A 13,882-nucleotide genomic window follows, 5' to 3' on the forward strand; every position below is an offset into this window, starting at 1 on the left:
CCTCCCTCAGCAGTCACCCGCCCACCCCTGACATGGAGACCGAAGGCCGGTGCTGTCAGCAACAGAGAGCTCGTCCGAACACATGGGGCAGAATCCAAACACCTACAGGATTTTGTTTAGAACTCCAAAGTTCAACGGATGCCCTATTTTAGGGTGAAAACAATTATAAATCTGAAAATGATGCACAGCATCCATGAGCGAGGCTCCGTTCAGAATTGTGAAGTCGTGTCATTAACTACGACAGATATTGAAGGTTTACATTTCTAACGAGAAATAACAACAGGTTGAATATTCTCTTTCCTATCACAAGTGATAACCAGTGTTTGATATTTTATATTTTCTTCCAAGAAATATCAGTCTATCAGCGTTTTAAAATAAAATGTTTGCAGTAACAATTATTTGTAGAACTTTAAATTAAAAATGATTCTGAATTTAGAGACTTTCAAAAAAAAGACCTAGGTATACTTCAGGGTCTTCTGACAAACAAATTATTAAAACAGAGACCAGATGAGGCCTTAAAAATAGACAATATACTGTATTTGAAACAAAATTGCACTCTTGAATTTTAGAAAGAAGATATCAGAATTGCATTACTATTTCATAAATTCTCCTTTTACTTAACATGCTGACATGTCCAGCCATCCCCACATGTGTGTGTGTGTGTTTTTTTGGTGTTCAAGTTTAAGGAAGAAAAATCATGTTTCTTTTGTTTAGCATATATGTTTTCCACCTTAATTAACTAGATCTTTAAAAATGAAAATGAAAACCTTCTCTGACAGCAATATTTATCTCGCTGAAGGATAAATAATTCTTCAGAGTGAAGTGTGGCTAGTCTATTATAAAACGTGTCACGTGTGCTCACGCGTGGCTCCTCCCGCCGGCACGCGTCCGCCTTCTGCCGCTTCCTCCGTCCCACAAGGTCCTTTTCTGAGTGCGAGGACCTCGGTGAAGACAGACCGGTTCAAATCCCCCAGAGGAGTTGCCTTCTGCTAAATCCACCTCCCCAGCTACTCATCAGGGATCGGGCAGATCCGAAGTATCCACTATGACTTTAATAAAAATTGTATCATCTTTAATATATGTCCCATTTTCTAGAACAGTCTGGGCCACAAAGACTGGGCAGCCAGAGGCGATATTCATCTCTCCAGTGGGCTTCTTGAAGCTGCTGCTGTTGGGGTCGGGCTTGAACGCATCTCCCAAATGGCGCCGAGAGGACCCCTGATCCATCAGCATGAGTGTCACTTTCTGCTTAAACGGCCATGGAAGCAGGGCATCATATTCTCCACGCATGATGACAAAAAACAGCGACAGGTGCGTCCCCTTTCCCATCCCATCCCCGTTCAGGTAGACCCTGGCACACATCTTATAGCCAAAGTAGCCAGTGTAGAAAGGCTGGCTGTAAAGGGACAGGGTCTTCCCCATGACGGCCTCCTGCTTCCGCCGCTTGTAGTCACGAATCTTCCAGATGAGCACGCCGTTGTAGCTGGCGGTCTCCAGGACCTGGAAGCGCAGGTCCATGTCGGCCAGGCGGATGTCGTGCACACTCAGCATCTGGTCATGCCGGCTCAGCTGGGACTCCAGCAGGCCTGCCACAGGTGAGGAGGGATTTGGTGAATGAGACAGGTGAATGTCAGAAAGGTTAGGAAAGCAAAGCTGCACCAGCACTTTTTATTTCATTTTTTTGAGACGGAGTCTCACTCTGTTGCCCAGGCTGGAGTGCGGTGGCACAATCTCAGCTGACTGCAACCTCTCCTCCCAGGTTCAAGCGATTCTCCTGCCTCAGACTCCTGAGCAGCTGGGATTACAGGTGCCTGCCACCACGCTTGGCTAATTTTTGTATTTTTAGTAGGGACAGGGTTTCACCATGTTGGCCAGGCTGGTCTCGAACTCCTGACCTGAGGTGATCCACCTGCCTCGATCTCCCAAAAGTGCTGGGATTACAGGCATGAGCCACCGCACCTGGCCCTTTTTCTTTCTTTTTGAGATGGAGTCTCTGTCGCCCAGGCTGGAGTGCAGTGGCGCGATCTCAGCTCACTGCAAGCTCCACCTCCTGGGTTCACGCCGTTCTCCTGCCTCAGCCTCCCGAGTAGCTGGGACTACAGGCGCCCACCACCATGCCCGGCTAATTTTTTGTATTTTTAGTAGAGACAGGGTTTCACTGTGTTAGCCAGGATGATCTCGATCTCCTGACCTCATGATCTGCCCGCCTTGGCCTCCCGAAGTGCTGGGATTACAGGCATAAGCCACCGTGCCTGGCCTCATTTTTTAATTTTTAAAGAGGCAAGGTCTCGCTCTGTTGCTCAGGATGGCATCAAACTCCTGAGCTTAAGTAATCCTCCCACCTCAGCCTCCCAAAGCACTGGGACTATAGGCCACACCACCATGCCCAGTCACACCAGCATCTGAAACAATATAAAAATGACTGGTTTCTGGGGGTAACACCAGCAAAACTGTGTAGACAGATGTCCTGAGGCCACCGCCTCCCAGGGAAGAGCCCAGGTCCCTGTCCCAGTTCTACCACCGCTCTCATGCCCACAGCCCTGTCTGGACACATTACTAGGCACGGCCTGCTGAGAGGGGATGTCCTAGGTGGGTGACCTGCCTGTGTGTCACAGGACACCTCACTGCAGGGTCCAAGACAGAGCGCTCCGACTCCACTATGGCTTCCTGGGAAGCCTGCTGGTGGGAGCCCCTGGGAGCAGGAGACAGCTGTGCTCTCCCCACCCCTCCCACCGGCCTCAGTGCCTGCAGGTGGCCTCTGCTCTCTCGGAGGCGAAGCTGCTCCCCTCTCCTCCAGCCTCATCCTCTGCCTGCTTCATCCGGCCCCCCACATGCCATGGTAATCTGTGTTCTTTCTGCCATTAATCCTCTTCATGTAAATATTCCCAATACTCTTTCAGTCCCCAAAGCCATAGGCCCACATCTGCTTGTGGGATCAGAAACACGCTGGCAGAGCGCAGTGGGACTGCTGCCCCCTGGCCCTTAGGAGTCAGGTCTGGGGCGCCCCGACCAGCAGGTCCTGGCCATGTGCACCTGGGCCTGTCCTGCGGGTCATACTGTGGCCAGTCTCTCCCAGGAGGGCTTTGTAGCTTCCCGTGGCTGCAGCTGCCCCTACTCTCTACACCACACAGGGCCTCACATGGCGGGGACAAGCCCGTGTGGGAAACGTTTGTCTTTGCTGGGGGACTTTCAGCAGGAAAGTCATCACACCTCTGCGTGTTACCCATAATTGGAAAGAACTGTTCTAAGGCGCATGTACCTAACATAGCCCTCATCCCACAGACCCTGCCCCAGCAGTCCCCCGGGGCCCAGATGCACACTGCTGGCCCAGCCCCGGCCCCTGACTCACCTGTGTTCCGAGCCACTTGCCCCGCGCTCTTGTCCACGCTCTCCAGCTCGGTCACACGGTTCTGGAGGGACTCCACGCTGCTCTTCATGCTGTCTGCTTCCTCCCAGTTCTGCCGGAAGGGCCGGATCTCTTTGTCAAGCTCCTTCAGTTTCTCTGCTTGGCTGTCTATCACTCGCTTCCAAACCAAAGGTGTTAAAAAGCAAAACATAGTTAGGACTTGGAAAATGCTGCACCCGCCTCCCATCAAACACAGACGGGCTAGGAGCAGAACAGTCACAGAGGCCTGCTACCCGCGGCTCTGCCTCCAGGAGCGGGGCTCTGCATCGGCCCTCCTGGGAGCTCCCTGGGAACAAGTGCTTGTGCCGGCAGGGAGCACTCGAGGTGACGTGAAGCCAGATGGAAGAAAACAACAGGAGGCTCCACTAGGTCAGCTTGCTTTGTCAACAGAGAGCCACCAGGAAAGCGAAGTGACAGGTGGCAAGTGTTCAGAAGACCAGGGGAGAGGTCTCCGCTGTCTCTGGGGCAGGCAGCAGCTCATGCTTCTGCTGCCCACAGCCCCTGCCCAGGCTTCCCTGTTTCACAGCAGCACTGGTGCCACCTGCCCACCTGTTTCTCACATGCCCACACCCTGGCATCAGTCAACCCCACACCAGCAATCCTGTCAGACACCTAGATCCAACCTCACCCTCACACTCCCACGTGTTCCTCCCAGCTCTTCTCCCAGGCCACAGCACCTGTGCAGGGCCACAAGGCTCCCATGGACATCTCTTCTGCAGCCCTCGTATACCTCGGGGGCCATAGGTATGGAGGGTCCCTGCTTCCCAGAGAAACCTCACCCCTGTAAGTGCAGGTCCCACGGGGCAAGTGGCCCTGCATGGCTGCCACAGGGTCTCAGGTTTAGGATGCCAGAATTGTGCCCATGTGCCCTCATCTTCCCTTGGAACATCTAAAGACCTCCTACCCTGCTGCTGGGTCTGGGGCAGAAGCACAGCCCTGTCTCTGTGGCTGCCCCAGAACGACCCCCCCAGGAGAAGACTCCCACTCCTCACACTCCTCCCACCTGGATGGTGGCAGGAAAGGGCCCCAGGGCATGTCCTCAGGCCCTGGGTGAAACCCAGTGGGCCGATGCAGCAGGCACAAGGGTCTTCCCCCACCGGCTCCACACCCAGGCTGCCAGGCCCCAGCGAGGGAGGCAGGAACGCAGAGACCTGCCCCGAACACGTGAGGCTGCCAGCAACCAGGCCTGACTTTATGCTACTTCATTTAACTAATTCAGAAACCGTTTCCCAAAACACACAGGCCGCTCGTATTTGTCACTACTTGGAGGCGTGGGAGCCGTACTCCGCCCTGGTGGCCCAGTCTGTGTTAAGGGGCTGGAATGCCCACCTGTGAGATGAAGCCAGGGACTTAAAGGGTTTTCACTTCAAAAAAGGATGTGCATTTTCAAGCAGCTTGTGAGGGCTGGAGGGTTTAGTGCTCAGTGAAGCTGTGGAATGACTGAGCCACCTCACAAGCTGCGGCCACACCGGGTGCTCATGGGGCGGGTCCCAGGGCCCCCTGAATTCACTTCTCCTTTTGGAAGTCTATTTTTAAACATCTAGGTTTCAGCACCTTTGCTGGCTGTTATTAACCACGAAGACACAAACATGACAGGTTTGGGTGACTTTTTGGGTATAAAAGCAGTGTTATTCTTCCTGTTCTTTCCAAGAAACGAACACCTCTTTCCACTGTCATTGTCCCTTTAAACTGACACTGTCCCTGCCCCTTTAGTTTACACAATCGTACATGCTCAGAAGGATATTTAATTAGCTCACCAAGTCTATTTGCTGGGGGACAATACCATTGACGACACTGAACATCCAAATCACATGGCTCCTCTAGTGAGCACCAGGAGCCTCTTGAATCTCTACCTTCTGATACCGTGCACTGAGCTGGCAGGTGCTCGCGAGTTGCAGGGGAAACTTAATGAAAACATCAACAGAAGTCTGAGAGATGCCCTTTGTAACTTAGCAAACTCCGAAATGAAGCATGAGTCCCAGGCAGGGTGGCCCAGGACAAGCTGTGCCTCACGCTAAGCCTCAGGCCCCTGAGGTTAAGAGGGGGATGGCGCCCAGCCACCCCTCCCCCGTGATGGTGCTACGCAAGGGCACGCCTGACCTCGAGCACAGAACGGGAGTCTCCAGCAAGGACTCCCTGCACAGCAGGGGCCCCCAAGTCAGGAACACACAACATGCATGCACCGCATGCATAGACTAGCACGACTAAAGAAAAGGTATCTCCATGAGCAGCAAGGGAACTCGGGCTATTTTTCAAACAGGCCCTTCATCTGTATCAATGGCACCATTTCAAAGCAGAATGCAGAGCCACATAAAGTGTTCTCTAAAACACAGCCAACGTGATTTCATCCCTGAAGACGGTCTACACTCAGCCACTGCAGCTTCTATAAAAGTAAATCTCAAGTCAGGTGTGGAATTGTACAGAAAAAAGACTCCGACACAGGGCTGAAGAGACAGACAGCACTCCACATCAACAGTCCACATCAGAAGGTTTGCCTGCAGGGAGCATCAGCCCATGAGCCTCACACACTTGCACGCCAGGGCTGCAACCGCGTCACCTGCTGTGAGGCCCCACTCTCAGGCTGCCGGGACCCTGGCACGCAAGCCCGGCACTGTGAGAAGCCCGGTGGTGCCTGCAGCCTGAGTGAGGGCTGCATGGATGGATGTCCCTCCCTTCTGTCCCAGCGCCTACTGCTCCGCATGTGCCCTGTGGACCCCCGACTGCAAGAACCACCAGTTCATCTAGTCCACTGACGCCAGAAGCCTGGGTCATGCTCGCACCTATGCTATCGTCTTTTTTTTTTTTTCTTTTGAGACAGAGTCTTGTTCTGTCACCCAGGCCAGAGTGCAAAGGTGCAATTTTTGCTCACTGCAACCTCTGCCTCCCAGGTTCAAGCGATTCTCTTGCCTCAGCCTCCTGAGTAGCTGGGATTACAGATGTCTGCCACTGCACCCGGCTAATTTTTCTATTTTTAGTAGAGACGAGGTGTTGCCATCTTGGCCAGGCTGGTCTCGAACTCCTGACCTCATGATCCACCTGCATCAGCCTCCCAAAGTGCTAGGAATATGAGCGTGAGCCACAGTGCCCGGCCTAGGCTGTCTTCTTAATAAAGAAAAACAGCATATTTAAGAAGTAAAATATTAAGAACTCATTGTTCCCCGGGCATGCAAAAGCAAAGACACTCTCGAATTCCACTCCTTGACCCCTACCTGCACCCCCACCGCCACAGCCAGGCCATCGGGCCCTCTGTACTTCGACTCCCGCCATCACCAGGACTTTAGGGTCTACTGGAGAATCAGACAAGGAAGAAAGAGGAAGACCCCAAGTGACGTGTGCCCTCATCACCTAGGTGGTCCACAAACATTGCTGAAGGAGTGCCTGGAGCTGGCCAGGAGAGGAAGCAGGAGAAAAAGACATCTGTGCAGCAGCAGGGAGCCTCTCAAGGAACAACAAGCTGGTCCACTTTAGCACGGGGAGCGGGGCGAAGCTGGGAAGGTGAGGGGTGGCCAGTCACAGAGGTTTTCTGGGCCACAGTAAGATTTTACAATAAACTCTTCCTGGGGCAACCGGAAGGGCACTGAGGATGAAACAATGGGGAACACGGCTGGGCTGGGCTGCCACTCAAGAGGGTGGGCGGGGCCTGCAGCAGCAGAGGGATGGCCTGGTCCGGTGCAGCTCCCACACGGCCAGCACCTCTGGGCATCAGAAGGCTTTCAATCAGCATTTCCTGAGGATGGACAGCGCAGAATCCTCCTGGCTAAAGACCACCAACCCCACAGTCATCCCAAAGGTAACACTGAATTTCCCCTTTCAAAAAAAACACACAGTTGGAAGGACCTTCTGTTTAGACCACACCTGCTCAAAGGGTCACATGGAGAAGAGTTTTCACATGTTTCAGGCAGGGCCACATCCCTGCACTCAGGGGAATCAGACACGGGCAGCCTGCTCTGAGTCCCTTCTCTAAACACAACCTGCTGTCTGCCATGCCCAGCCTCCTACTCGTCACATGTCAAGGGACACTGACCGCTGCCGTCACCACTCCATCCTAACTTCTCCAGCCTTGGCAACTTGGTTTCCCTTTTCTTTCTGACTTATGCTTCATTGGTTCATCCAATCACAAAAGTTTTCAAGTAGAAATCACACACCGTAGAGTGATTAAACTCGACTAAAAAGTAAAGTAAATGAGAACGTCTGACAGGAAGGGGAGAAACTGAAGAGGAACGCAGAGGAAATGTGAGGTTTGGGATGGGGCGTCGACACATCACTGCGTATATTCTAACTTTTTGTTGTAAATGAATCCAGTACTTGTGCATTCTTCCTTCTGTTGTGGCTATTTTAAGAGGTGATTTCCCTGGCCTTTCCAGTGCCTCTCTGAGCCCCAGGTCAACCACAGCAATGATCTCGTGAATAGCCAGAGCTGCTTGCCAGGGAGTGCAGGTGCGGGCGGGCCACAGGGTGGCCAGGGCCCTGCAGCAGTGGCCTGACCAGTCGCCTTGGCCAGTCTGATGACCGACACATCTCTGGGCCCTCAGCAAAATGCTGGGGGCTTCCAGCAGGAGGCTTGGTGTTTTAAGAAACATTGTACTTTATGTGGCTTGATTTAATGCTAATGACTTGTGCCTTTTTTAATACAACATAATGTTTCATTGTGTTTTCTCCTTTTCTCTCTGGGTAACTACAAAGTATAATAAAAAAGAAATTAATTTAATAAATCTCTATGCAATTCAAGTCACTATGACTCATCTCCAATGTCAAAAATTAGAGAAAAGGCATTCTCAAAGATGCCATGACTCTGTGCTATTAGAAGTATTTTCTCTTCCAGATAATGTAGGGCCACACTGTAAGTACAGGCCCTTGAGTGACATGAGTGATTCTTCCACAGTGTGTGACACACACACGAGAATTACTATCACCAACGCACACGAGTAACTTAATGTGCAGAGAGCATCTACAATGTTCATCTATTAACAAGCACCTCACAGACACCTGTGACGACAGAAGACAGGAGGAGCGACATTTCATCAGTCCCCTTTATATCATCGCTTCTATTCAGGGCGGCAAAGGTTCACTGGTTTGTTCTTCTGGAGGTGCGTGTGGATCTCCACAGTGAAACCCAGCGGGTGAGCGCGTGTCACTAGAAAGCTCACAACAGAGGAGCTGGGCTGCACAGCACCTCACTGCAGGAAGTGAGACTTTGCACATAGCCACTACTCATCAACAATATGAAATCTTAAACAATAAAAACAACTAATTTAAAAAATACAGGCTTCGCATCTTATTTCTCCAACAGTAGATCAAAGGCATGGAAGAGTGGTGGAGGCTTGCTCTCCAGAGAAAAGGCAGTAAGAAAACGCTGACCTGCAGCTTCCCAGGCTGGGCCTGTGCTAGCCCAGCTGCCTTTTCTAAGCCTTCGCTTAGGCCAGAGAAATCAGTTGCCTTTCTGCTTGCAAAGGTCAAGGACTCAGCTCAAGCAGTTTGCTAAGCCCTGAAGGGGAACACAGGCAAGCTCCTCTACCCTTTGATCTGGCCACAGTCCTAAGATTCTTACCTGTAAATGAAGGATTTTGGATTCATTATTTCGAAGCATTTCCTTTTGTCTCTCAATTTCAATTTCAAAGCTACATATCTGATTGTGCAAACTTTGTATGCTCTTGTTTTTTTCTACACTTTCATTCTGCAACAAGGAAACCTAAAAAAGAAATTCTTTAATTAATGTAACCAAAAGTGGTTTTCATATTAATTAACAACGATATAAATTAAATTTTCACAAGATAGGCCTTCTGTTAGCTTATTGACAGAGTTTCAAAGAAAAAAATCCCTTCACACAGAAAGTGGTAGTCCTGGTACTTTTCTTTCTTTCTTTTTTCCCTCTAGAGACAGGGTCTTGCTCTGTCCCCAGGCTGGAGTGCAGTGGTGCAATCATAGCTCACTGCAGCCTTGACCTCCTGGGCTCAAGTGATCCTCCCACTTCAGCCTCTTGAGTAGCTAGGCCTACAGGTACATGCCGCCACCATGTCTGGTTAGGCTTTAAAAAAAAATTTTTTTTTAGAGCTGGGGTCTTGCTATGTTGCCCAGGCTAGTCTCAAACTCCTGGCCTAAAGTGATCCTCCTACCTTAGCCTCTCAAAGGGTTGGGATTAGAGGTGTAAGTCACCACACCCAGCCAGTCCTAATTTAATAGGGAATCCCATAAACAGTGTTTCTCAGAATCTCTTCCAGTAATTAGGGTGAGGCAAAGTGCAGCAGCTGATTGAATTTCAGAATAAATGAGATGCTTTTTCAAGTTTTTGCTAAAAACTAGTAAATCTTTTACCAGAGTATTTTTCAACTGTTGACCAGGAAACATAGTAAGAAACAGATGCTTATGTACCACCCCATTTATACCAACGTGTGTGGGTATCCCTGAAAACAGATGTCATAAAGCCGTACTTGCCCTAATAATTTATAATGCACCCTGATATTTTTTCTTTTATTCCATTTCATTTAAGAAAATACTAGTCCCTGGAGAACACTATGCTAAGTGAAATAAGCCAAGCACAGAAAGGCAAACAGTATGTACTCTCATTTAGACGTGGGATCTAAAAAAGTCAGGCTCACAGAAGCAGGGAATGGGGGTTACCGGGGCTGGTGGAGGTGGGCGGTGGAGGTGGGTGGTGGGGTGGGCTTGTGGAGCTGCTGGGCAGAGGGCACACAGCCTCAGGTAGACAGAAGGACGGATGTTTTTGAGCCCACTGAACAGCATGGTGACTGATTCATACTAACACGTGTTTCAAGACTGCTGGGGGAGCAGATTTTAAATGAAGTGACGTGATGGATATGTTAATTAGCTCGATTTAACTATTCTGCAATGTGTATGTATATATACCAAAACATTACACTGTACCCCATAAATATAAACAATGCTGGTCACAACCTACTAAATTATTTCACATCCACCCAGGGGCCACACCCTGCAGTTTCAACAGCTGCGCCAACATAATGACAGAGTGATGAGAATACAAAAAATTACATGGGTGCTGCACCCTTGGGGCCAGTCTGCTCCCCCTCAACACGGGCAGGCAGAACTGACACCTGAGGATACCCTTCTACAGAAGCACAGAAGAGCCTCTGCAACCCATGTCAGCTGAAGGGAGGGCCTGCTGAGTGAGCATTTCCAACCCCACCTCTGACCTTTCCAAATCTTTCTGAAAGATAATTAGCTCCCAAAGACAAATTAACACCTGGTCTCAAAGATGAAAGTTCAAGGGTAACTCCTACGAGGCTTTCTTCCTCACAAGATTTTTACAAAGGGCATCTTGACCCCCCATCTACCAACGGGTGTCTCTGTCTATCCATTGGGGTGGTGGTCTCCACCCCAGAAGACCCTAAGCTCTGTGCCAGATGCGTTGTGTGCCTCTCCAACGATGTACACTCTAAAACCACCAATGCCTGGGGACCAATGGTCACAAAGGTGACGGCCTGAGGGCATCTCGGCACAAAACCAGATGTGATAAAGAGCTGACTCTTGATGCTGTCCATCCAAAGGATAACCAGCCCGAAGACGGGTGTGCTTTTCATATCCGGCACAGTTGGCCAAGTCAAGAGACATCTTTTGAAGCAATCACTATCTTATTTTAAAACAAGTATGTATTTACTAAGGAATACAAAACTCGCAATGTCTCATGGGCAAAATATAACTTCACTTTCCTAGGATTTTACTCTGCAAAACTTGGCTTTCCTTCCTTCCTTGCCTCATATGTCCACGAACTCCTACAAGTGGTCAACCTGCACGAATGTGGAGCGGGCCATATGCAGCATCGCGTGGTGGTTGTGTCCCTCTGAAAGTAACAATTCATTCATTTCCATCTGTCAAACACGGGACAGAATTCTCAGACTCTTTATTCTCATATCCCTGCAAAAAGATGACATGTATGCCAACTCTTTTGACAAAAATCCCAGTAATGTCTCCAAAACATTGTCAATAGGCCAGCTGTCATGGCTCACACGTGGTCTCAGCACTTTGGAAGGCTGAGGCAGACGGACAACTTGAGCCCAAGGAATTGAAAACCAGCCTGGACAACAACATGGCAAAACCCCATCTCTACAAAAAGAAAAAACAAAAATTAGCCAGGTGTGGTGCAAACGCCTACAGTCCCAGCTACCGGGGAGGCTGGGTGCAACCACTTGAGCCCGGGGGAGGTCAAGGCTGCAGTGAGCCATAACTGCGCCACTGCTCTCCAACAAATCTAGCAGTTGAGCATGAGCAGAAGCAACTTACAGCAATGAACACATCATGTCACACTAAACTCAACTTTTTTTTTTTTTTTTTTTTGAGACAGAGTCTTGCTCTGTCACCCAGGCTGGAGTGCAGTGGCGGGATCTCGGCCCGCCACCACTCCCGGCTAGTTTTTTTGTATTTTTTTAGTAGAGACGGGGTTTCACTGCGTTAGCCAGGATGGTCTCGATCTCCTGACCTCGTGATCTGCCCGTCTCGGCCTCCCAAAGTGCTGGGATTACAGGCTTGAGCCACCGCGCCCGGCCAACTCAACTTCTTTCACTTTAGGACTTCCCTTATTTTTTTTTTTTTTTTTTTTGAGATGGAGTCTCGCTCTGTCGCCCAGGCTGGAGTGCAGTGGCCGGATCTCAGCTCACTGCAAGCTCCGCCTCCCGGGTTCACGCCATTCTCCTGCCTCAGCCTCCCGAGTAGCTGGGACTACAGGCGCCCGCCACCTCGCCCGGCTAGTTTTTTGTATTTTTTAGTAGAGATGGGGTTTCACCGTGTTAGCCAGGATAGTCTCGATCTCCTGACCTCGTGATCCGCCCGTCTCGGCCTCCCAAAGTGCTGGGATTACAGGCTTGAGCCACCGCGCCCGGCCTTAGGACTTCCCTTATTTAAACTATTTATTTATTTAATCAAAGAATTCCACTCCCAGGTCCTGCAGATCGCTGCTTCCACTCGTCTACAGGGAGATGCCGCAGGCACGGGAAAGTCCACCCGGCAGGTGTGTTTCCAAGGAGCCGGCGAAACACCTGCCCAGGTCCGAGGTTCTTTGCACTGAGAACGTCCTTTACTCCAGCCCACTTTGGTGGGGGGGGCTTTACATTTCCCCTCCATTTAAGCCTTCTTAAAATATAAAATGGGTGTTTTTAAGTCCATTTTGCAGTTTTTCTTTAGTTTGACTATGAATGTGAGGAATGGCCTGTTTTGTTTTTTTTTTTTGGAGACAAGTCTTACTCTGTTGCCCAGGCTGGCGTGATCTTGGCTCACTGCAACCTCTGCCTCCCGGGTTCAAGCAATTCTCCTGCCTCAGCCTCCCGAATAGCTGGGACTACAGGCGCACACCGCCACACCCGGCTAATTTTTTGTATTTTAGTAGAGACAGGGTTTCACAGTGTTGCCCAGGCTGGTCTTGAACTCCTAAGCTCAGGCAATCTGCCTGCCTCGGCCTCCCAAAGTGCTACGATTACAGGCGTGAGCCACCGTGCCTGGCTGAGGATCAGTCTTTTTGAACCAGCTCAAACATTCTATTTTCTATGACAGATGAACAAAATAACCTAAGAAATTCCAACTGAATAATTCTACAATAAGAAATAAATTCCCATTGTAAGTAAACATAAAATCGCTGCTCTTTGTCCAGCCTTTGCTTTTGGACCTAGTGAAGGGCACCATGCACATTCTCATAAGCACAATGAGAATGTGCAGAGCCGAGGCTTGGCTGGCCTGACAACAGGGCGGGGGTTTGCTCTGATGGGCAGAGTCCGGGAGGTATCAGTCCTTTGGCAACGTCCAAGAAGGCAGTGCACAGCTGTGCATCCTGCACTCTTGGGGCTTCCACCGTGACTTGGCTGGAGATAGTTTAAACACATGAGGCATTCACAGAGTGAGAAACTGCTGCACTGTGTGTGGGCGGGCTGCTCTGGTATGTCCTGGGGTTTCCAATGATGCAAACCATTCACTTTCAGTGGGGAAAAGAGCACAGAATGGAAAGGAAGGAGCCGAATCCTCACAGGGACTCGGCCTTGAAAGGCTGCCAGATGACAGCATAGTCCACAACCATCCTGCTGGATAACCACGTGCTGCAGACCTGTTCAACTACTGTGTATCTAACTCAGTGGTAACATTCTTTTTTTTTTTTTTTTTTTTGAGACAGTCTCATTCTGTCGCCCAGGCTGGAGTGCAGTGGCGAGATCTTGGCTCACTGCAAACTCCATTTCTTGGGTTCAAGCAACTCTCCTGCCTCAGCCTCCCAAGTAGCTGGGACTACAGGCACCCGCCACCATGTCCGGCTAATTTTTGAATTTTTTTTGTTGTTAGAGACGGGGTTTCTCCATGTTGGTCAAGCTGGTCTTGAACTCCCAACCTCAGGTGATCTGCCTGCCTCGGCCTCCCAAAGTGCTGGGATTGGATTATAGGCATGAGCCACCACGCCCAGCCACAAAGCCTATCCTTTTTTTTTTTTTTGAGACGGAGTCTCACTCTGTCGCCCAGGCTGAAGTG

At 50.1% G+C, this 13,882-nt stretch overlaps 1 protein-coding gene across 5 annotated transcripts in view; it reads right to left on the bottom strand.

The window, feature by feature from the left end:
* Window positions 1–508: 508 nt before the first annotated feature.
* Window positions 509–13,882, bottom strand: part of LOC139355317 (TNF receptor-associated factor 3) — an 81,053-nt gene continuing 67,679 nt past the window's right edge. For all 5 annotated transcript variants that reach the window (XM_071099524.1, XM_071099523.1, XM_071099527.1 and 2 more), the window contains 3 exons: window positions 8,955–9,095; window positions 3,350–3,524; window positions 509–1,586 (listed from right to left, as the gene is read on the bottom strand). In XM_071099524.1, coding sequence (XP_070955625.1) covers window positions 1,015–1,586; window positions 3,350–3,524; window positions 8,955–9,095 — 888 coding nt within the window. In that variant the 3' untranslated portion in view covers window positions 509–1,014. The remainder of the gene's footprint in view (window positions 1,587–3,349; window positions 3,525–8,954; window positions 9,096–13,882) is intronic.

This window comes from Macaca nemestrina, chromosome 7 (genome assembly GCF_043159975.1).
Source record: "Macaca nemestrina isolate mMacNem1 chromosome 7, mMacNem.hap1, whole genome shotgun sequence".
NCBI lineage: Eukaryota > Metazoa > Chordata > Mammalia > Primates > Cercopithecidae > Macaca > Macaca nemestrina.